This window comes from Nyctereutes procyonoides, unplaced genomic scaffold (assembly GCF_905146905.1).
Source record: "Nyctereutes procyonoides isolate TBG_1078 unplaced genomic scaffold, NYPRO_anot_genome, whole genome shotgun sequence".
NCBI classification, from domain to species: Eukaryota; Metazoa; Chordata; class Mammalia; order Carnivora; family Canidae; genus Nyctereutes; species Nyctereutes procyonoides.
Genome location: NW_026575140.1, coordinates 45,632,252 through 45,654,114, shown reverse-complemented (window position 1 = coordinate 45,654,114; position 21,863 = coordinate 45,632,252). Strand labels below are relative to the sequence as shown.

The following is a 21,863-nucleotide window of genomic DNA, read 5'->3' as shown; positions in this document are numbered from 1 at the left end:
ATTTGCTCAGGAGCAATGGAACAAAGCGTGTTTGGTACAAGAGACACGGTAATGAGAGCTAGAATGTGATTAAGAGATAGGGTTACAGACAGTTGCAGCCTAAACCAAGCAGCAGTGAGCAAATGAGGCCAGTTCATACACATCTGGTCAGATGCTAAGAGAGTGACCACTGGTGACAGTGGTTGATCCAGAGTACCAAAATGTCAGAACTGGAAGGGAACTCCAAAGCATTGTGCCAAATCCTATCATTTTTTTTAAGATTTTATTTATTTACTCATGAGAGACAGAGAGAGAGAGAGAAAGAGAGAGAGAGAGAGAGAGAGAAAGAGAGAGACACAGGCAGAGGGAGAAGCAGGCTCCATGCAGGAAGCCCGACGCGGGACTCAATTCCGGGTCTCCAGGATCACACCCTGGGTTGAAGGCAGTGCTAAACTGCCGAGCAACCGGGGCTGCCCAAATCCTATCATTTTACAGATGAGGACACCAACAGAAAGGAAGGTGTAGTGCAAAGTGATGGGAATAGGACGGTGAGTAGTGGAGACCTCATATGTTGGAATCAGGTAGATCTCAGTTAAATTACCTAACTTCTCTTGGCCTTAGTGTTGTTGTCCTTATTTTTAAAATGTCAAAAAAATAATATCATATGTAGGAGGAGATGGAATTATCAAATGAAATGCCTTATGAAAATTACTGGGCACAGCTGGCTCTGAAGGTCATTCTAAATTCATCTTTACATGCACTCCTCCCCCCCCCCACACTCGAAGTCATCACGTGTACTCTGGTGCATATCTGTTGTGGGGCAAGTGATCAGAAAGCCATGATTCTCCCAGCTTTCTGCCCAGCCCCTAAGTCCACAAGGCCCAGGTCAACAGCCACCCAAATGTGGAGCTACTGCCAACACACTCCCGCACTGTAGATACAGGTAGCAGGGAGCTGGAGAGACAGGACTTGCAAGAGTTAAGAGTAAAATGAAACTTGGCTGATGTTTTTGGTCTCTGAGGCCCCAGTGGCAGTCAGCCAACTTGTGTTGTGGCCAAAGGGATCTTGACAACGAAGGAATGGGAAGCGTCTTAAAGGGAGAACTCACTTTGTTTTCTTCCTGGGGGAAGGGTTTTCCTTGTACCATTGAAGTCATTTCTATCTCCAACAAATGATAGGATTTCCTGACATTAAATACCTGCCATCATTAAATGTAAAAACAAAACAAACATGGTTAGATGAGCAATTATTATGTGCCAGGCACTAGACTAACCGCTCTATATGTGTCATATAGCTCATTCATCCCTCGTCATAACTCTGAGATGAGTATTAGTATTTTAATATCGATTTTTAAAACTGAGAAAACAGAAAACAGAAGCACAGAGAAGTAAATGAGCTAAGACTGCATAGCTAATAAAAGGGGGCGGGTGTGGAATCAGGATTTGAGCCAAGTGGCCTAGCTCAAAAGACTGCCTGCTGCCTCGTTGATGCTGTTCTACTGCTACCCAATCGGATTGAGTGGGGGGAGCATGAAGAGCAAAGACCACAGAATGGGAACACAGAAAGCAGCAAGCCACACAAGGAGAAATGAGAAAAGAAGAGAGAAGAGGGAGCACTGTAACAGTGCAAAATCACCCACTCTGCAGAAACGAACACAGCAGAGGAACCCAGAGCAGCCTGGCCCTGGAAGCTGTGTGGCTAAATGAGTTCTCCAAAGTCAGTAAAGGCTCTTAACAATACATAGCCATTATAAAAGACACACTCGAGAGCACAGGCAGGATGATGAGTGGTGATGAAGAGGTCTCATGTGAAGTCTTTGGCTGCTCTTGACAATAGACAAAAGCCTCACCAACCTAGCTGCCCCAGACTGGAACAGGATAATGGGTGGCAGTCACTAAACACAGTGGCTCAGAGATGACAAGATCAGGGACTCGGTGGTTCCATCCTACTATGCCATGTCCTAGTTGTGCACATAGCATTGAGCCTCATTTTCCTCATTTATCAAATGGGAAGAAGAATGATCTTCCTAGGATTACAGTGAGAGAGAGGTGATATGCTGTTTATATGGCCTCTCACTCAGAGCCCAGCACACTTGTGCATTATGCACAGTAACAATAATGACTGTCATTACTACCCCCTCAGGTGACTGGCCCACTTTTCTATGAGCCAGTTTTGCCCTTGGAGAATCTGGAGTCTTGGACTTTTGCACACTTTGGATATACATGCCTTAGACATGGGGTTCATCTCTGCTGTTGCTTTTCCTGCTTTGACTGAAGAACTTGTGAGGAGACCAAGAAAGAGAGTTCAGGTAAAATGGTGATACAAAGAGCTCTGCTTGTATTTCCTGCAAAGCAAACAGCATAAATCCTCTGTTTTGAATTCAAAAATGAACTTGGAGAGGATTTGCATATTTTTACACGTTTCTAAAATATGCATTTTGTTATAGTTATTGAGAACTGAGCATCTGTTAGAAATATTATAATCAAAGGCAGGGTTAAGCCTTAACTACAATGGAGCTATTACTATGGAATTGGGAACTATAACCTTTTCCAAACCACACAGTAAAATTACTTTATTTCTCATATTAAACAAAAGTCAACTGTTGATTGAATTGCCTCTGAAATTCTATAAAATAAAATTTAAAAATCTATGGTAACGGAAACTAGATGTGCTCCATAGATTGTTAAGCAAGAAGAGAAAATAGATTTCTCACCCAAGCACGGGAGAAGTGCATTAAGCACCGAAGAAAGCTTTGGAAATTTCTCTGAAACATCCAATGTAGTTTATCAAAGTTTGCTTTAACATACAGCACCAAAGAAGCCTATAAAGTAAAATGTGAGAAACTATAAGCCAATTGGATTAAAAATAATCAGAACAAAGATATTCTGAATAATAGTTTTGTTACTTCTGTAATTATCTCCTCATTTTTAATTAACCAGAAATTTATATGAGAGCTATTATAGATATTTAGTATTATGGGAACTGGACAGGAATTTCCTCAAATTTAATTTTTGTATGGTGAGAAGAAAGAGGTAAGCACGCTATTAGTTATTGTAAACCTTCTCTCTCTCTCTCTCTCTCTTTCTCTCTCTCTCTCTCTTTTTTAAAAATTTCGTTTATTTATTCATGAGACACAGAGAGAGAGGCAGAGACACAGGCAGAGGGAGAAGCAAGCTCTCTGCGAGAAGCCCGATGCAGAACTTGATCCCAGGACCCCAGGATCACGACTTCAGCCAAAGGCAGTCACTTAACCGTTGAGCCACCCAGGTGCCCCTATTGTAAGAAGATCATTCTTTATTTATTTTTTATTTTTAAAAAAGATTTTATTTATTTATTCATAAGAGACAGAGAGACAGAGGAGCAGAGACACAGGCAGAGGGAGAAGCAGGCTCCATGCAGGGAGCCCAACGTAGGACTCGATCCCGGGACTCCAGGATCAAGCCCTGGGCGCTAAACCACTGAGCCACCCAGGGATTCCCCTGGTGCCCCTATTGTAAACTTCCAATTGTTCTGATGTTACTGTTTTGCCCTTACTTGGGAATACATTAAATATAATTTCTCAAAGGTAAAATTTGAAAAATGATATTATTCAGTGGTTCATAACATAAGTTTGGGAATCAGAAACATCAGCGCACAAGTTCTAAATATTTGGGCAACTCATAAACTCCCTGATTCTCAGTTTTGTCATTTATGTAATGGAGATAATTATTATAATATAATCCCACAGAGATTAGATAGAGACAAATGCCTATAGAAAATTTAGGAACAGAGACACCTGGGAGGCTCAGTGGTTGAACATTTGCCTTTGGCTCAGGTTGTGATCTTGGGATCCTGGGATCGAGTCCTGTATCAGGTTCCCCTTGGGAAGTCTGCTTCTCCCTCTGCCTCTCAATTTGTGTCTCTCATGAATATGTAAATAAAGTCTTTAAAAAAAACGTTTAAGAACAGTTTCTGGCACATGGCAGGAGCTCAAGAAATGGTAGCTATTTTTATATTAATAAATCTGAGCTCTACTTAAATGTTTCCTACTCCTGGGGAAGGCAGTAGTTATAGCTGTACCTACTTGTTACAAGAAATTACAGAGCATTTCCGAGAAAATATTATTCTTATTATTTTCTACTATGCAATATCCATAGATCAAAGGTTGCTCCGAGCAGCCATCTTTTGGTTAGTTATAGGGCAGCTACCTATTAGTAGACCCTACTACTCAAGTAGACCTTGAGAACAGAAAGAAAAAGAAGAACTTAAATCAGGAATGAGCAACTGCAGTAAAGAGGTGATTTGGAGATAACGACCATAAAGAGCTATTCCTCTCACCAATCGCTGAGAAAATCAAGAGTTGACCACATACAGACATATGTATCACATATGCACTGACAATATCAAAATTTAAAAAACATATTTTCATAGGCTTTGGTATGGAGGAATGGAAAACTCTGACTCTAGGTCAGAGGTGAATAAAAAACAAAGGACTGTCTGATAAGCTAACAAGAAGAAATACATAATTAAATACATAAGGTTCGTAATTCAGCTAGAACAGGTACTCATATTGCAGAGTGGGTGTAGCAATGGGCTCTTTAAAGGGCTTCAAGAGAGAGGGAGACGCTCTCTTCTTTCAGGAAATTTTCTAAAAGCTTCACTTGTTCAGAAGTCTAGCATAGCACAGCAACACAGCAGTTGTCGTGTTGGGATTTGGTTGACATTCATTTAGGAGATAGAACAGTAAGACCAAGAGCTTTCTAAGGGATCTGGAGAGCCAAGGTATGGATGGCACCCAAAATATGAGTGGCTAGCCCCAGAAACTACTCAGATACCAGGTCAGAAACGAAGTACGCTGGCAGGAGTCAGGGAGCACAGATGCAAAGCAGTTCTAGGCAAGTAACCAAGAACATAGTCAATCGACATTTTTGGAGCAACCACATAACAAGTTCTGGGAAAGCTCACTGAATCCCATATATACAGGTGCAGGGTGAGTATAATATTAACAGTGACAACAGTAATGATAATAATAACAATAACAATAACTATGATTGATTGAAGGCAAAGGTCATACAGTAGTCCCCTCTTCTCTATTGGGGATACCTTCCTAAATCCCCAGTGGATGCCTGAAACTACAGTACAGTTTGGGTACTAAGTACCAAACCCTATAAATACTGTTTTTTTTTTATATATACATGCATACATATGATAAACTTTAATTTATAAAATAGGTACAATAAGAAATTAGCAACAGTATTAGTACAATAGAACAATTATAAGAATACACTGTAATAAAAGCTATGTGAATGCAGTCTCTCTCTCTCTCACAATATCTTATTGTATAATACTCTTCTTGTGATGATGTGAGATGATAAAATGCCTACATGATGAGATGAAGTGAGATGAATGACATAGGCAGTGGGACTTTGTGTTAGGCTACTATTGACCTTCTGAAGTCAGACAGAGGATCACCTGTTGACTGGTTGACCATGGGCAACTGAAACTGCCAAAAGTGAACCCACAGATAACGGGGGACTACTGTATGATAAAAGCAATGCTTTTGTGATGCTTCTAACAACTCTGACTCACCCTCATCTTACCAGGTTAGGTCACACATTTAAAAAGCTCTTTGAGAATTCAGTGTTTCCCTTATAGCACTTTGCTCATTTATAATCACTTAGTTACCTTATTAATATAATGTCTTTGTCACTATATTGTAAGCTCCACGAGGTGTGTGTTCATGTTACTTATCATATGTACCTAGGACGTAGAATGATGTTTGGAGCTTTAATAAATACTTGCTGAAAACCTTGTAAATTGTGATAGATTAAAAAGAAAGAAAGAAAAAGAAAAGGAGGGAGGGAGGAAGGAAGGCAGGCAGGCAGGCAGGAAGGAAGATGACTTGCAGCTCAGGCTTGCCCAAAAGCACACAGCCAGTAAATTGCAGAGGCAGGATTTGAACCCAGGTTTGTTTTGACTTCTAGGTCTATGTACTTACCTGCTATATCATATAAATCATTAGAAAAGGAAAACAGAGCTCTTAGTATAAAGAAGATTGGAACAGGAACAAGCCCCACCTACAGGAAGCTTCCTGTGTTTTCCTCTGGGTCACAAATACGTTTCAGAGCACAGTTTCAGCCCCCGAAGGAGGAGAGGAGCTAGAGTCAGAGGCGTGCACAAGTGAGTCTAGTTAAGGGAGACAGTAAGGATCTACATCAATGAAATTGAGCGAGGACACAAGAGGTTTTAACGGAAACGTGTGGAGAAAAATGGAACACGGAGAGGTCAACCTCTGTTAACAACAAGATCTCTTAAGTACTTCTATTTTTCTGATCTGGCTTAGAGGGGAAAGAGCTTCAGTGATGAAAGCCAGCCTAATAAACTATCTGATTCAGTATCAAAATGACTATCAAATAATTGAAGTGCTTCAAAGCCATTAAAAACAAGTACAGGAAAAAAAAAAACATGATATACTCTAAGATCTTCATCTTTTTTACCTGTCAACATGACTCTGAAAAAAATCTACTATCAGAACCATTTGGGTTAGAAAAAGAGTTTTTCCAATAGCTGAATTAAACCATCACCTGAGCCCTCAGGCCTCAGCAGTGACAGTGCTGAATGGCATTGGGGAAGGGCACCACAGTCCCTTCCAATCTCTCTTAGCTTTCCTGAAAATAAACATAACATTTAAATAAAGTCAGAGTATTTTTACTCAAACACAGACTCAAGACAATCTCCTCTCAAAACAATAACAACAACAACAGAAAAAAAAAAAAAAAAACAACAACAACCCAGAGGGCCATCTGTATCTGCTTCAGTCCATCCAAGATCCAAAATAATTGCTTAAAGATGCAAATGGAAATGTGACCTTCTCCTTAAACCCCTTCAGTGGCTTTCCACTGCCTCCCAATCAATTCCAGATCCATCTTCATTGCTCACATAGCCCTGCCTGATTTGAATCTTGCCTTCCTTCTCTGCTGTTTCCTTTCCCTGCTTTCACTGGTCTCCAGCCACACTGGCTTTTCGTTTGTTCCTTGAGCTTAAACAAGATCCAGGCAGTCATTTGCCCCTGCAGTTCTCATGCCCTGAAATACTCTACTTTCAGATCTTTACATGTCACAGTGTGATGAAGTCTCAGCTTAAATGCTTCCTTTACCACCTAAAGCAGCTTTGACCACCACTTTCCACTCTTTTCCAAATGATTCTTCGTTTTTCACTGATTTTATCACCATCTGAAATTCTCTTTTTTTATTCATTTGGTTTGTGAGTCTTGTCTCCTCATAGTTGAATGCAAGTTCCAGCAGAGCAAGGACTCTATGTGTTTTGCTTACTTGTATCCCACACTTAGAACCATGGCTAGCTCACAGAATTCCACTACCACTAAAAAAACCTTCCTCTGTATCTTAGTCAAAATTCATCAGGAGAGCAAAACTCTATGTCTCAATCTGCCGGTGTAAGGTGGGTTACCACAAAGATAGAAGATGGTGGAAAACTCAAAAGAAGAAATCCAGATTAAATAATTTGATCTAATAATAAGATTGCATGGATTAGATCTCACTGAGATTACATACAGAACAATATTTGGTTCTGTAACTAGGCCAAGATAGATGTTATTTGAGCACACTTTAAAATGCATTTTAATCGCTCCACTACATGTTCATTATTAGAGACAATATTTTTACTCAGTTTTGCAAAATTACATGTAGCATTTTCTTTTTTTTTTTCATGTAGCATTTTCTATTCAAATAAATATTTCATCAAATGAGGGAAGGTGTTCTTCTCCTAGTATCCAGGAATGAAGAAAATCATTTGTATATATGGAAGGTGGAAAGTATGAGGAGAGGCGTTAACTGTAATAGGGATACAACCTGAAACCCTTGTCGTAGAGGATAGAATTTTAAAGCTAGTTAGTACCTTCAAAATTATTTAACCTAACCTTTACTTGAAAATAGTTTCCAAGATACTAAATATAACAACAGCCCTAATACTACATTATATTTATATATTAATTTACTGCTTTTAGAAATATTTTCACATATATTTTGTGCTTTGGTATTCACACCAAGTGAGAAAGGCAGGAGAGCTCATTTCCTACTCCACAGATGGGAAAATAGAAGAGATGGTGACTTGCTCAAAATAAACAGCCAGGATCTTTAAAGAGGATACAAGAAATTAAATTTTTACCCACCTGGCAAATTCTTGACCTCATCCTCATTGCTAACAAAGAATGGTGCCAGGAGATATTAGAATTTTTTGAATTAAAATCAATTATTCTTTCTACTGCTTTGCTTTCTCTTCCCAATGTTAAATAGTTTGTCCAAAGTCACTCAGCTGGCAGGGAGCGATGTCAGGACTAGAACCTAACACAGAACTCCTTCCGCCTCACCAAGCTACCTTATTAAATGAAAATGAAGAATTCATGACACATCATGTCACTCATTAATATGAGCCATTCTAGCTCAGTATACAAATCAAGCTCCAGCTAACAGTCTAAATGTCCGACAACAGGGAAATAGGTACATAAATGACAATGCAATGGAATATTCTATAACCAGTATAAATAATGTTTGTGGAGACTGTTTCATAAGGATGATAATGATGGCTAACACCTCTTGACTGAGTGTTTACTGTGTACCAAATACTGTTTTTATGTATATTATATGTCTCATGTATGTAATTATATATTATAAAAATAATACTAATGATATATAACATGTTAAACTCATTTAATCCTTATAATAGCCTTTTCTGATATGGATTATGCCATACAGAAGAAGAAACTGAAGCACAAAAGGGTTAAATAATTTGCCTAAATGTTATATAGTTGGCAAGTGTAGAGGGGACAAGGTTTGCATCTGGGAAGTTTGTCCCAGATCCTATACTCTTAACTAATATACACACTGCATAGGACAGTGGTTACCATGTAATATCAAGTGAAAAATTTGTGTGTGTCTGAGTGAGTATATACACACATGTATGTATACATACAGATAGATCAAATTGAGTTCTTTGACATAAATATTTATTTTGCCTATAAAGCTATTAAGAGCTGGCATTCACTGAGTGCTTACTTAACATCTCAGGTTAAGTGCTAACTGAAATCCATACATTATCTTAATTAATTCCCCCACAATCTTATGTGGAAGGTGTCATTTCACTCTCTTTACTGGTAATACTGCTGAGACTTAAAGAGCTTCAGATTGTCCCCGAAGTCCAGGTTCTACACTCAACAAATTGTAGTAGTGGTTAGTTATTTCATAATAACGAGATAATTGGTGATTTCAGTTTCTCCTTTGTATCTTCCTATTTTCTGAGTTTTCTACAATGAAACCTGATCTCTCTTAAAATGAGAGCAAAACAATTAAAGTAGTCAAGCAGACTGTGTGAGATACTAGGTTAACTGCATGCTTCTGAACCAAAGTGTGGCTCTCAGCCAGACTGATCCTACGCAGCAGATGGGAGCTCTGGGGAGAAGAGAGGGCTTATGATCCTGGGTACTGCCTGGCATCCAGGAGCCATACTGGAGCCTTCAATGTTCCCAGCAGAGTAACATTTAATATACCTTTGCTATGGACCAAATACTTTTTTCAATATTTTACATATGTTAACTTATATAAGCCTCATGATAACCGTACACTGGGTGGCTTGCGTATTTCCCAAAAAGTTGTGATCCCTCAACAGCATTCATTCATTCACTGAATTTTTGTTGAGTACTTACCGTGCCACACATTGGGAATAAAAAATTGAGTGAGACATGGTCGCTGCTTTGGCAGAATCCTTGGTTCTTGGTGGAAGAGCAAACAAAGTAGGTATATAAATAGAAAATAGCAGCTAAATAGTATTGAGAGCTTAACACTTTACCTCAAGACTGTAGCCTCAATCCCTACCCACCAGCCTGCTCTATGGCTTCTAGACTTGCCATCCCGACAATCAAGTGAACCAGTTCCTTAAAAATATCTCTTTCTCTCCCTCTTTTTCCCTTTCCCTCACCCTCTTTCTTCCCCTCTCCCTGACCCTCAACCTCTCCCTCTCTCTTTCTCTCTCTCTCTGTCTCCTTCTTAACCTATTGGTTCTGTAATCTCTGGAGAACACACTGCTGCTACAAGTGCACTTTCTGATTTAATCCTTACAACAGCACATGATTAAATTAACAATGAGACAGTTACTGTTATTATCATTTCCATCTTCTAGATGAGGAAGCAGGTTCACTAGCTTCCCAAGGTCACGTACATGACATTTAATCTAGACCAGCCTGACTCCAAAGCCAGTGCTCTTAAACCCTCTGATATGTGGCCTTAGGAGGGCAAGGACTGATTGCCGAGTGAGCTCAGGGAGCACCTCACTTTCAACATGGGGAATGTGGAGAGGCTTCATTGAAGAGGGGCACTTCTGTTCGACCTTGAATGATCAGAACAGACTGTGACTGTGTGGATAAGGGTAGGAATAGCACATACAAAGGAAAGAGGACATGGAGCTCCTGGCTGGCTGGCATAGTGGGATATGAGCAGATAAAGAGCCTGTGTGTGAAAGTGTTACACAGCAACTAAAGCATTTGTACTTCATCTTAGAAGCATGGGAACAATCAAAGGCAGATGGGGAAAGTGATGCCTTTGATGGCTGTGAGGAGCATGGATTGGAAGCAGCAAAATCTGATCAGGTGTGGTAGCAGATGATGAAAGGGAGAGGACAAAGCCAAGATCTTTTAGGAAGGATAATCTATAACTCTAAAGAACCTACCGCTATGAGGCAAGCAGGAAGGAGAAATGAAAAATGAATCCAATCACTGACTGTGGCTTGGCTATCTGGTAGACACAGGTCTTTGAATTGGAGGCACAAGGAGGCTAAGGAAAACTTGGTGGTTAAAGTCTATAGTACAGGGGTAGGGTCCTACCTGTTGTGAGGCTTGCATTTCCTACTACTGCTACCATACCTAGTGCTGTGAGCAATTTTTCACATGCCATCTTTCAGTGATACACTAAGGGCATTTGTAAAGGTTGGATGTACAGTGAGACCACCTACATCCCAGATTTACTCATTGTTTTTCAACTTTGGGAAGCTGCCTATGGTAGGGAAAGCAACATGATATCATCTCATGTGCCAGTCCCAAACAACTAGCAGAAGTGGCCTGGAATATGATGTTAAGATAGAGGCTGAGGCCAGAGAGAAAGATAGTTAAGATTGATTAGTGATGCCTTCCAAGGTCAAGAAATGGAGAGTGTAACCCATGGACATTGGGAATCAAGGATGGTGGAACATGTTAGTAATTAAAAGTATGGCGAGGAGAAAAGAAATCTGTAGATCTATCTGCAGAAGAGGTCCAGCAATAATCTACTTGACCAGTCAAATAGTGAGCTGTAATGCCTAGCCACTGAATGCTAAGGAACCCACATATAACAATAGGACTAAGAAAGAGAGTGATCTGAGAAAATAACTGGCATTTGCACCACTCTTCTTCAGATGTTCTCATATTTATTATCTCATTCTACCTTCCCTATGCTTCTTTGAGATAAAGAGCCAGCATTATTCCTACCTTATAAATGGGGATGCTGAGGCCAAAGCCGTGCCAGAACTCATTCAAGGTCATAGAGCTAGTCAGGAGATCCAGCCCCTTCAAGTCACACTCAACTCTAACTCTAGGATTGAAACCACGAACTAAGGTAAGAGCATGATATTTATCTATTTACTTAAATACGTGGAAAGATGAGTCCAAGAGGCACCACAGAACCAGTATCAAAATGCCAGGCTTCTGAATGCCCACCTGTCACTAGACACATGGATAACATAGGCTCATGCCAACTGACCAACACAAAAAGACGCTGGCTTTCCTATTTCTGAAGATTCACAGATGTCTGCTTATGTGTTACCTTGGAGTCCCTCTCTTGAACATCCCCCTGTGCTTTTGTCCAGAAGCACTGACGTCCTTGCCGTCCCATGTTCTGAGCATTTGTACATGCTCTTTCTCCCACGTCTTTGGACTCATCCCCTGAATAATTACATGGCTGCTCACCCTCTCCACTCCTTCAAGTCTTTGCTCATATGTCTTCTCAGTGAGGCTACCCATTAGCACCTTATTTACAATTGCAATCCCATCTACCCTACTCCTTCCTCTCTCCCACAATTTCCTCTATCTCCTTTCTCCACTTGATTCTTCTCCAAAGTTCTTCTTTTTTTTTTAATTTTTATTTATTTATGATAGTCACAGAGAGAGAGAGAGAGAGAGAGAGAGAGAGAGGCAGAGACACAGGCAGAGGGAGAAGCAGGCTCCATGCACCGGGAGCCCGATATGGGATTCGATCCCGGGTCTTCAGGATCGCGCCCCGGGCCAAAGGCAGGCGCCAAACCGCTGCGCCACCCAGGGATCCCTCTTCTCCAAAGTTCTTATCCCCATCAAATGTACTCTGTGTTTCATTTTATTTTCCCATCTCTCTTGCATCAAACAGGAAGGTCCATGTAGGCAGGAATTTGTATTTGGACCTCCAGCACAGAGTCGAACACCTAGTATGCATTCATACAATTCATGCAATTTCTGATGAATAACACAGACAGTTCTATGCTAGGGACTAGAGATAAGGGTTGTGTAACTGCACCTTTCTCTTCCAATACTGAAAAGGGGCAAAATTAACCAATGGCATCCATACAAAAGAACAGCAGAGGAGGAGTAGCCAGTGAAAGGCAGATAGTAATACATTTGGACTATTCTTGTATTAAGACAAGCATATTTTGAGATGGGAGGAAAAAAACTCAATAATTCAATTTAAACCTTGGAGGGAGTAAGTATGGGGAATCCAAACCATTCAGTGAATGCCAGAGACTCTTAAAACTAGAAGTTCTAGAGATAGGCAGATCAATTCTCTCATTTTATTTGCAATGAAACAGAACCCCAGGAAGGTAAAGTAACTTTCTCAAGGCACACAGCCAAGCAGTCACAACACTTAGACTCAAACTTAAGTCTGCCTCTGGATCCATGCTCTTTCTACCAAAAACATCCAAACTACACAAATTTAGTAAACAAACTGAGCTTCTAAGACTAATGAATTCTCTGATCAGGAATAATTTGGCATTTGAAAAACCTCATTTACCATCATCACACTGCCACTGCTTGCACAGATACATTGTACAACATTATGCTCATCTGTATTCATTTACTTACTTAGAAATACTTGCCAGATTCCAAGTCAAACTCCAGCTCTAGAAGCCAGTGTTTTCAGATCTGGTCATAAACCAGAGAAAAGGAAAGATAGTCCAGGGAGAGAAAGATGAGGCAGAAGGATGAGGGAAGTAGATAGAGGGAGGGCAGAAATAAAGGAAAGCAGAAGGGAGAGAAAAAATGAAAAATATGTATAGGCACATTGACAGCACTGCTCCTGGGATTTTCTCAGGATTCCTTTGAATGGCTGGGCTATCACTTGTCTTTCCCATTATAAAATAATTTCTTCAGAGCTAATCATCAAAATGATTCAAACTCAAGCACATATTTTCAAATGGACCATTTCTTTTTCTTTTGCTTCCCAAAATATATTATCTGTATCTCACAATATCCCATTCCATAATACTTCATTCTTTTTCTCAATCACTTCATGTTTATTCTCCAGCGAGAACACAAATTTGAGCATTCATTTTTTCCTACATCAACTATAATGCCCCAAATAATACCTTTCAGTGTTACCACATGAAGCCATCAGGGTCATTTATATCTGGTTTTCCTCACTTCTCCAATGGATAAACACACTAAGCATCCACTGTGTGTCAAGAACTAAGAATGAGGAGGTGAACCTGATAGACCAGAGTCCTGTCCTTGTGGAGCTTAGCTCTGAGTGAGAAATTCAGCCCATACAGCATTAAATGACCATGAATCATAAATACATCTCTGAGGAGAGAGAGTGGACTGGAACGTACTCAGGGGCCCAGGCCTGTGTGTTTGAGAGCTTGGGATGTGTAGAGAGTGGATAGGGAAGTCCTCCAAGGAGGTGGTAGTTTTGCTGGGACCACAAGAAAACAGTCTGGGAATTGGCAAAATCATGCTCTAGGTAGAGCAAAAGTCCTGAGGCAGAAAAGTTTGTTTGTTCCAAACACTCTGACACTGGCAGCAAGGCATTCCACCAGCTTGGACAGGCCTGGCAGGTCTGAGTATGCAGCCTTCCATCTGCAATGGATTTTAACAGAAATGAGAAGATACAGAAGCTTTTTAAGCAAGTGACATGACATAAGATATTTAAATAGAGATTCTAAATATCTCCCTGAAATTCTGTGGATATAGTTAGAGGGCAAACATGTGCCAAGAATGCAGACTGACCCTTCCTCAGTGGACACTGACCTCCACCCACCGTAGCTCTCTCCTTGGTAAGCAAACCATCCAGTGCTCACAGAAATATTTGGTAGTCAACATAGGAACCAGTTAGGCCCAACACTCCTGCCACAAACACCCTTTTGTCCTGGAGGATATCCTGCCCTTCTCATGCCCCTCAGTCCCCTTCCATCTCTGATCTCTCCTTACTCAGTTCATTACTCCTCAGAGATTTTTTTTAGACAGGAGCCCAAAACCATCATGATCCCTTAAGCATTTTCTTCTTCCAACCCCTGTACCATCATCTCAGTAAATTCTCTCTCCCTTTATTAATTCCATTCGCAAGTTTACATAAGGAAAGTAATGACAGTTTAACAGTAGTATATATGATAAAATTGAACTGAGAAAAGTAAACCGTGAGTATGGAAGTAAAATTGAACATAATTGAAAATTCAGTGTCATAAGTCTCTACAACTTCTGAAAATATACCTTAAAACTCCCTTCATATTTTTTCTCCATATCCTCATTGTCCTCTAATGAAACCTTCCTTTTCACAAATAGCATCATTTACAATTGAAAACATATTTAATTCCATTGTTCCTTTCTGGCTACTTACTGTGGTAACCATACTGTTCTTCACACATTTCGTTGCAAATATTTAGTATTTCAACTAGATAATGGGTTAATAGCCTTTGAACGAGTGTGAGAATCTAATCAACATATATGTCATTATTCCTATGGGAATACTCGTTTCAAATGAGCAATTCATAAACAAACTTTCAGGAACATAAGAACTGTGAGTTGGTGACTTCCTGCAATTTGTTTATTTGAAACATGGATAATGTATGTGGCAAGTCCAACAGAAAGAATTATCCAGAGTCTTCTAGAATGGTTTGTCTAAGATAATTTTTTGAAGACTGCATATTCTTCTTAGAAATTTAAAGTTTTGACCTCTGGAATTTTTTGGGAACTTATATACATAAGAAGGCTCCTTCTGACACAGAGCCTTGGGGAAGAAGAGAAATGACATACATGATGACCCATATATTAGAATCTCATATGCATGCTTAAGATTTTCCAAAATAACTTCACTCTTTCTGGGAAGTATTCTCTTTAAAACTTCTTTGCTAACTAGAAAATGAACAGGTCCAGCTCCAAAATGCTTTGTTTCTTTCTGATCAGATCAAAGAATTTTCCAAATAAATAAAACTCTATTTCTAGATAGGAAAAAACAATCTTTACTATTATGAGGTTCATTGCAACAACAAAAGCTCAGTTAATCTAGAATCGTTCCAAATTGTCTAAGAAGTTTAAGATAAAGAGCATTAACGAGGGGTTGAGGGTATGGTTCTGTGCATATTCATATTTAAAAGAGAGACAGAATGTGTCCACCCAAGAAACCAAGATCTAGTTTTCAATTAGGTTAAGATGCCCATCTTGATACAAATTTTAAAAAGGTTCCTATTATAAAATATTATGATAGGCCAAATGTATGAGCTTTGTTGCTAAGTGAACTTGAGTCCAGAAAATTCTCATCTCCATTTATCAGAATTCAAGAGAAACATGTAATTAGGTCTTCTGAGGTAAATATGTTAATGTAAAACATCCAGGTGACTAGGATGGTTCATGGTTTTTCCTCTAAAATTGAAGGAAGCAATAAATATATGACATTATAAAGGACTCCAGTTTATACTATTTATAAGAACTTGAATTGACCAAACAAACAAACAAACAAACAAACCATGAACTTAGGTTCACATTCTATTTTGCCATTTTTCTGCCTCAAAATATTATTATTTTTGCAAGTTCGAAAAAGTATTGCATGCAGAATACACTTACAGATTATCGTGAATGGTAAATATAATAAAATGTATTAAATCACCCTATACATTGTAATTATATACAATAAACCCTTAATAATGTGCTTATTAATTTAAAAAAATTGTTATATAGGATGAAACCACTGGCACCCAATACCTTACCCTTCTAGGACAGCACCTAAGAGCCTGACTATGGAACTAAAAGCACAATAACTTGCAGTGCAGTTCTGCAAATGAGGGAAAACTTCCTAGGCTGCCCTACAAATAAACAGATGTCCTAAGAAACCCTGACTTTGTTCCATTTATCTTTGAAGGTATATCCAAAATGGCATTTTCAAACTTTAACGATAGTTTGCGATAACAACAGAATCCTTCAAGAGTTGCCCTAATCACATAGACTGCATCGAAAGCTTAACCAGTACACGTGCCTGTTAGCAAATGACTACCTTTGCTCACCCTCTTTCCCTTCACAGTCATACCACACAGGGCTCCCTATCATGTGGCATTCCTTAGGAAAAACACAACTCGATACCAACCACTGCCAAATAATAAAGACTGCAGTAATCGGTGAGTCAAATATCAAATTAAAATATATGTTTTTAAATCAAAAGATTTGAAAGGAATCATGGAGGGACAAACTACTGGTAAGATGTTTGAGGTCGGGCAGCCCAGGTGGCTCAGCGGTTTGGTGCTGCCTTTGGCCCAGGGGTGATCCTGGGGACCCGGGATCAAGTCCCAGGTCGGGATCCCTGCATGGAGCCTCCTTCTCCCTCTGCCTGTGTCTCTGCCTCTCTCTCTGTGTCTCTCATGAATATATAAATAAATAAAATCTTAAAAAAAAAAAAGATGTTTGAGGTCCCTGCAGTATTATTTCACTACCTTCTATGAAGTTAGCATCACTGGGGAGGTAGTAACCTTCCTCATCTATGACCAGGATTTCCAATAGGCATTGAATGAATGGAGCCCATATCTTGTTCCAACAAAACAAGAACACAAAACTAAACTATGAGCCATTCTGAAGAATCTTTGTTTACTCCTGTTTTACACGAAGTAGAGAAGTAGCTTTGAAAAGTTGCCATGGCCATGCTTTTCCTGCGCAGCAGACTAAAACACTTTGGTGAATATAGAAATATATACAGTGTAAATGTGGGCTCTCTCCTTTCCTTAATAATATATATATATATATATATGTGTCGACTACTACATGTGTGTGTAACTGTGTGTGTGTCTGTGTGTGTGTGTATGCACGCACCGATGCATATATGAAATGTACTGTTGAGGAGAGACATCATTTAACCATCTTAATGTTGGGTGGCACATTCTCAGAGCCCACTAATGTTTCAGCAGAGGGCTTCCATGACAGGATTTTAGGGTGACTTTTAGGGGGTTCCTTATATTTCCAAGGTTATTGTGATGGATAGAACGAACAGCCTAGTTGCCTCTAGGGATGAGTTAAGTGAAAAATAATAACTGCTCTGTCACATATTTGGAATAAGAGCAATTCAGAGGTGAATTCTGGGATGCAATATCAGAAACATATATATATTGCCAAAAAGACTAGCAACTAAGTTAAAAGGTTTTTGATAGGCAAATTGATTTCTAGTTAAGGTTCCTACCTGCCTTAAAAGGTCACTGAACCATTAAGATAATAAGTCTTGAAAAGCATTTAAGTATGAACTATGAGTAGATAAAAATGATTAGTTTCATATAAATTTCGAAGCCAATGGGAACAGCTGTCCATTTTCTTTCTCAGGGATTTGACGGAAGGCAACTGCGTCCATAGTGTCACCTCTAATTCAAAACAGTACTAGCATAGCATCCTTCATTAGATGAATTTGGCAGACTCAGAGCAATGGTGCTAATTCAGCTCCAACACACGTCTTTGTTACAGTTCTCCTTTCAGTTTAGGCAGCTCAGATAGGCTTATCATAGGGCTTTGAACTGCCTGACATTCTCGGATGGCACAATAGACAATATTCCCAGGAAAGTCATTAATGAGCGTCAATAAATATTACTTCCTTCAAAAAAGACACTTTAACTCCATAGTTTGCAAGGCAAGAAGTAAAAATGAAAGATCTTCTACTTGCCTGTGTAAGATTCAAACCTAATTAGGATGTATGCAGATTTCTCATTAGGAAATGCTACAAATGAAATTTAGCTGGAGAAACATAGTACCTCTATAGACAAAATTCTTTCTCTTTCTTTCTTTCTTTCTTTCTTTCTTTCTTTCTTTCTTTCTTTCTGAAGAGAGTAATCTACATGAGTTTAAACTGAAAAGTGTTACAGTAATACTCTTTCTGTTTGTCTTGCCTTGCTATTCAAAGATTAAATTCATTTTCTATTGATGAAAATGATTACATCTTAGGCCGTTAGTAATCTCAGTTTATTTAGACCTGTATTTTAAAGAACTAGCTTGAGAGCCCTTTGCAGACAAGACCCAGGCTCCATGACAAAATGATACCCAATTTCTCTTTTAAGGCTATTTTCTAAAATCTGTGGGCCATGACTGTAGAATTCTTCACTCCCTCAAATTACATTAACAATGTTTGACATCATGACAGAGAGAGCAAAAAGAATTCATTTCTCCCGAAATAAGTGGGCTATACCGTTGCTTTTTGAAACCATCCTTCTCTGATTCCATTTTGGTAAATTTCTAATGAATGTTTAAAATCTGTAGGACAGACCTTGGCTTAAGAGGTGGCCTCTCTGCCATTTTCATGGCTGATTTGAGACCCATTATGCACTCGATTCTGCATTGTGAAATCCAGGCTAGGGACAAATTTCTGCCTGTCATCTTAGGAAAGGCCAGGACTTTTGCACCATCCTTTAGTGTGAAAACAAAATCAAAGCCAGGGTAAGGCTGCCTGCTTCTTTCTTAATCAGCTTGATGCTTTTTTGAGGCAATCCTGGCTGTCACTATCTCGGGCTTGGAAGGGTAATTCAGTAGAATAAAATATAGTTTAAACAACATCTCCCCAGGGAAAGTTCCTTCTTACACTTAATATTGAATGCAAAAAGGTAATCAGTAAATAATCATTTGGTGCTTGGTTAGGAATCATTGCACAGGAATGCATTTAAGAAGAACAAAATTCTTTTTTTAACCCGGTAAGACCCTGAATCCAGGGCTAAGAGGCCCAGATATTTTCCTCATATTGCTCATTCCGTTGCAATGGCATCCTCCTATAACTATATCTTATGGACCAAATTTGCTGCACCTGTCACCCCAACAATAAGATGTAAATTGCAGAGATAAAAATAAAAGAATTTTTTTAAAAAAAAAATGTTAAACAGTTCACTGAAAATGACAGCATGGATAACTCTGTCAATGACCTCTCCTCGCTAATGTCAATTTCAGAAAACAAGTTTCCATTGTAAATGTTTAATCGGTGTAGTCCCAGGAACCCAGAGCAGAAAACCTTATCTTCTGTCCCAACTTATTTGCTCTGCAAGCTCTTTCTTAGCTCTATCTCTGCTCCCTGGAAGCACTTTATGGTTTTGTGGTTTGTTGTTGTTCTCTCTCTCTCTCTCTCTCTCTCTCTCTCAAGAGCTGGGAGCTCTGTAGGTTCTGAGCTAAACAGAAGCCTTGTGGTTTCATTCCATTAGTCTGAGCCCTGGTCCGCGGCAAGCGAGCTGCAGCATTGCTGCTTGCAAATCCTGGCAACCAGGTTCTAGACCAGAGCCACAAACACTGGCTGCACACATTCTTCAACGCCGTTCTGCCCAAACCTTGCCTGAAGCCAGTCAACCACAGCAGAAAGCATCCTACCTTCCATCATGGTGGCGGAATTGCATTCCTTAATTTCCAAGGAGTCTGAAAAAATACAGGAGGATAGGATTCCAGGTCCCAGCTAGGTCCTCGCAACGCTGCCGCCGAGAGGTGTGCTCCGTCCACTGCCGAAGCCAAACGAGACGAGTGTTAACCCCCAAGACAGGCCATGGATGCTGCTGGTGCCGCTTCACCTACGGGCTCCCGGGAAGATGCTGCGAGAGAAAGGGAGAGGAGCGGCAACCCGGCCGAGCTGCACCGCCTGCGCCGCCCTGGCCAATCCCTTCGGCGCTGGACCGCGTCACATGGCAGCCAGCCTGCGTCTCCTGACACAATACCCCGGGAGAGCACACAGAACCTATTTTCCGTCCCTGTTCCCCTCCGCTCCCACCCCTCCCGCTGGTCACCAAAGGCACGGCCCCTTCCCCACCTGGTGACGCACTTCCCCGCCCCTCCTCGTGGTCCTCTGGAGCCCCCTTGCAGCGGCTGGGTCCCCGCGATTGATTGTCAGAGCTGCCAGCTGGACGGGGGGCTCGGGCGCGCCAGGAGCACCTACGTGGCTCGCTGCGGAGGGCATCGGTTTGTTTTGCTTTGTTTTAAGAAAGACTTGCCAATAATTCCATGCACTCTGAAGTCTTAGCCGCACACTTCTAAGCTCCCATTCCCGTCGTCTTTGGCCCCGAAGGAACTCCAGACGTTAAGGTCTGTGGCCTCCGCACACGCGTGAGTCAGTCTCTCTCTCCCTCTCTCTCTCTCTCTCTCTCTCATCTCTGTCTCCCTCCCTCTTTCTCCCTACCTCCCTCCCTCTCTCTTTCAAGGGAGAAAGAAAAAAAAATCAATCCGGCTGACGTCACATCAGAAGCAATTATCCCCAAAAGGATGATGCAGAAGAAATTTCATCCCAGCTGCCTTCAGCAGAGCCAGGGAATTAATCGCGCGTGACATGCCCAAGGGCTGGGAAGTGTCATTAAAACAAAGAAACAAAGGAACCCACCCGAGTGGGGGCTCTGGAATCAACCTGGCAACGCTCGAGATCATTCCTGGGGCGGGGGGCGGGAGGCGGGGGCGAGGACCGCAGGCCCGGCGCCCGCCGCACCTGGACGCGCCCCGGTCCCCGCTCCGGGCCCCGCACGCCGCAGCCGCCGCCGTCCCCGGGCGCAGGGGCTGCGCCGCCAACCGCAGGCCCTGGAGGACACCAACTTTCTTCCAGAGCACACGATTTTTTCGCAGCGCGCCGTCGGCATCTGTGCGGGTCCTGCAGCCCATTCGTTCATCCCAGCGGAAATCCGGAGGGAGGCGATCGTGCGGGGTTCTGGCCCGGGGGTGGGGGGCGGGGGGCGGGGGCGTGGAGCTCAGGGGTCTGCAGCTGCCAGGGAGGGGAGGTGGGTGCCGGGCTGCTGCCTCCGCGGGAAGGGTGATGGCACCCGGGCTGCTGGGGCCGAGAATCTGCCCCCTGACCCGTCCCCAGAAGCCCCGGGAGCCTTCCGCGGGGCCTCAGGCCCTGGGGGCCCGCGAGCTGCGGTTCCTCGCTGGCAGGCTCCGGCAGCTAAGGAAGAAGCAGGCAGCGGCCTGTGCGAGGGAGGAGGAGGGGAGATCCGAAGAAAGGGAAGGTCCTCTGGAGAGCTCCAGGGACAAGCGCAGAAGTGGGCATTTCTCCCTCTGCAGTCCAGCAACAGCATTGGGAGAAAAAGCCGTAACAGCCCAGACCAACTGTGAGCATCAAATGAAAAGAAGTTAAGATGCATTGCGTGGTCAGGGTTGAGTCTCTAAGGCCATTATGAATCTTTTATGTTATAAATATATCCGCAAACTTTTAATATTGCTTAGTCCTTGACATCGTGTAGTTCTTTCTACCAGAGCAAATATGAGCTATTGCCAGCTAAGGATTAGGAAAGAAAATAGAACTCAAAAAGCTGACCGAAGAGCATACTAATAGTTAAACAAACAAACAAACAAACAAAACACCAAAAACTCAGTTCCTTAGCAACTTAGACTTTTTTTTTTAAACTCCTTATTCTCCCTAAGGATACATATT

General features: G+C 41.2%; 1 protein-coding gene across 10 annotated transcripts in view; it reads right to left on the bottom strand.

Moving 5' to 3' along the window:
- The window catches only part of SGIP1 (SH3GL interacting endocytic adaptor 1), a 200,977-nt gene extending 179,668 nt beyond the window's left edge, over positions 1 to 21,309 (bottom strand). For 9 of the 10 annotated variants that reach the window (XM_055306327.1, XM_055306330.1, XM_055306333.1 and 6 more), the window contains exon 1: positions 19,829 to 20,110. In XM_055306327.1, the coding sequence (XP_055162302.1) occupies positions 19,829 to 19,838 (10 nt within the window). In that variant the 5' untranslated portion in view covers positions 19,839 to 20,110. Of the gene's footprint in view, positions 1 to 19,828; positions 20,111 to 20,822 lie in introns of those variants that run through there. The other variant, XM_055306328.1, reaches the window with a different exon arrangement.
- Between the last annotated feature and the right edge of the window lie 554 nt (positions 21,310 to 21,863).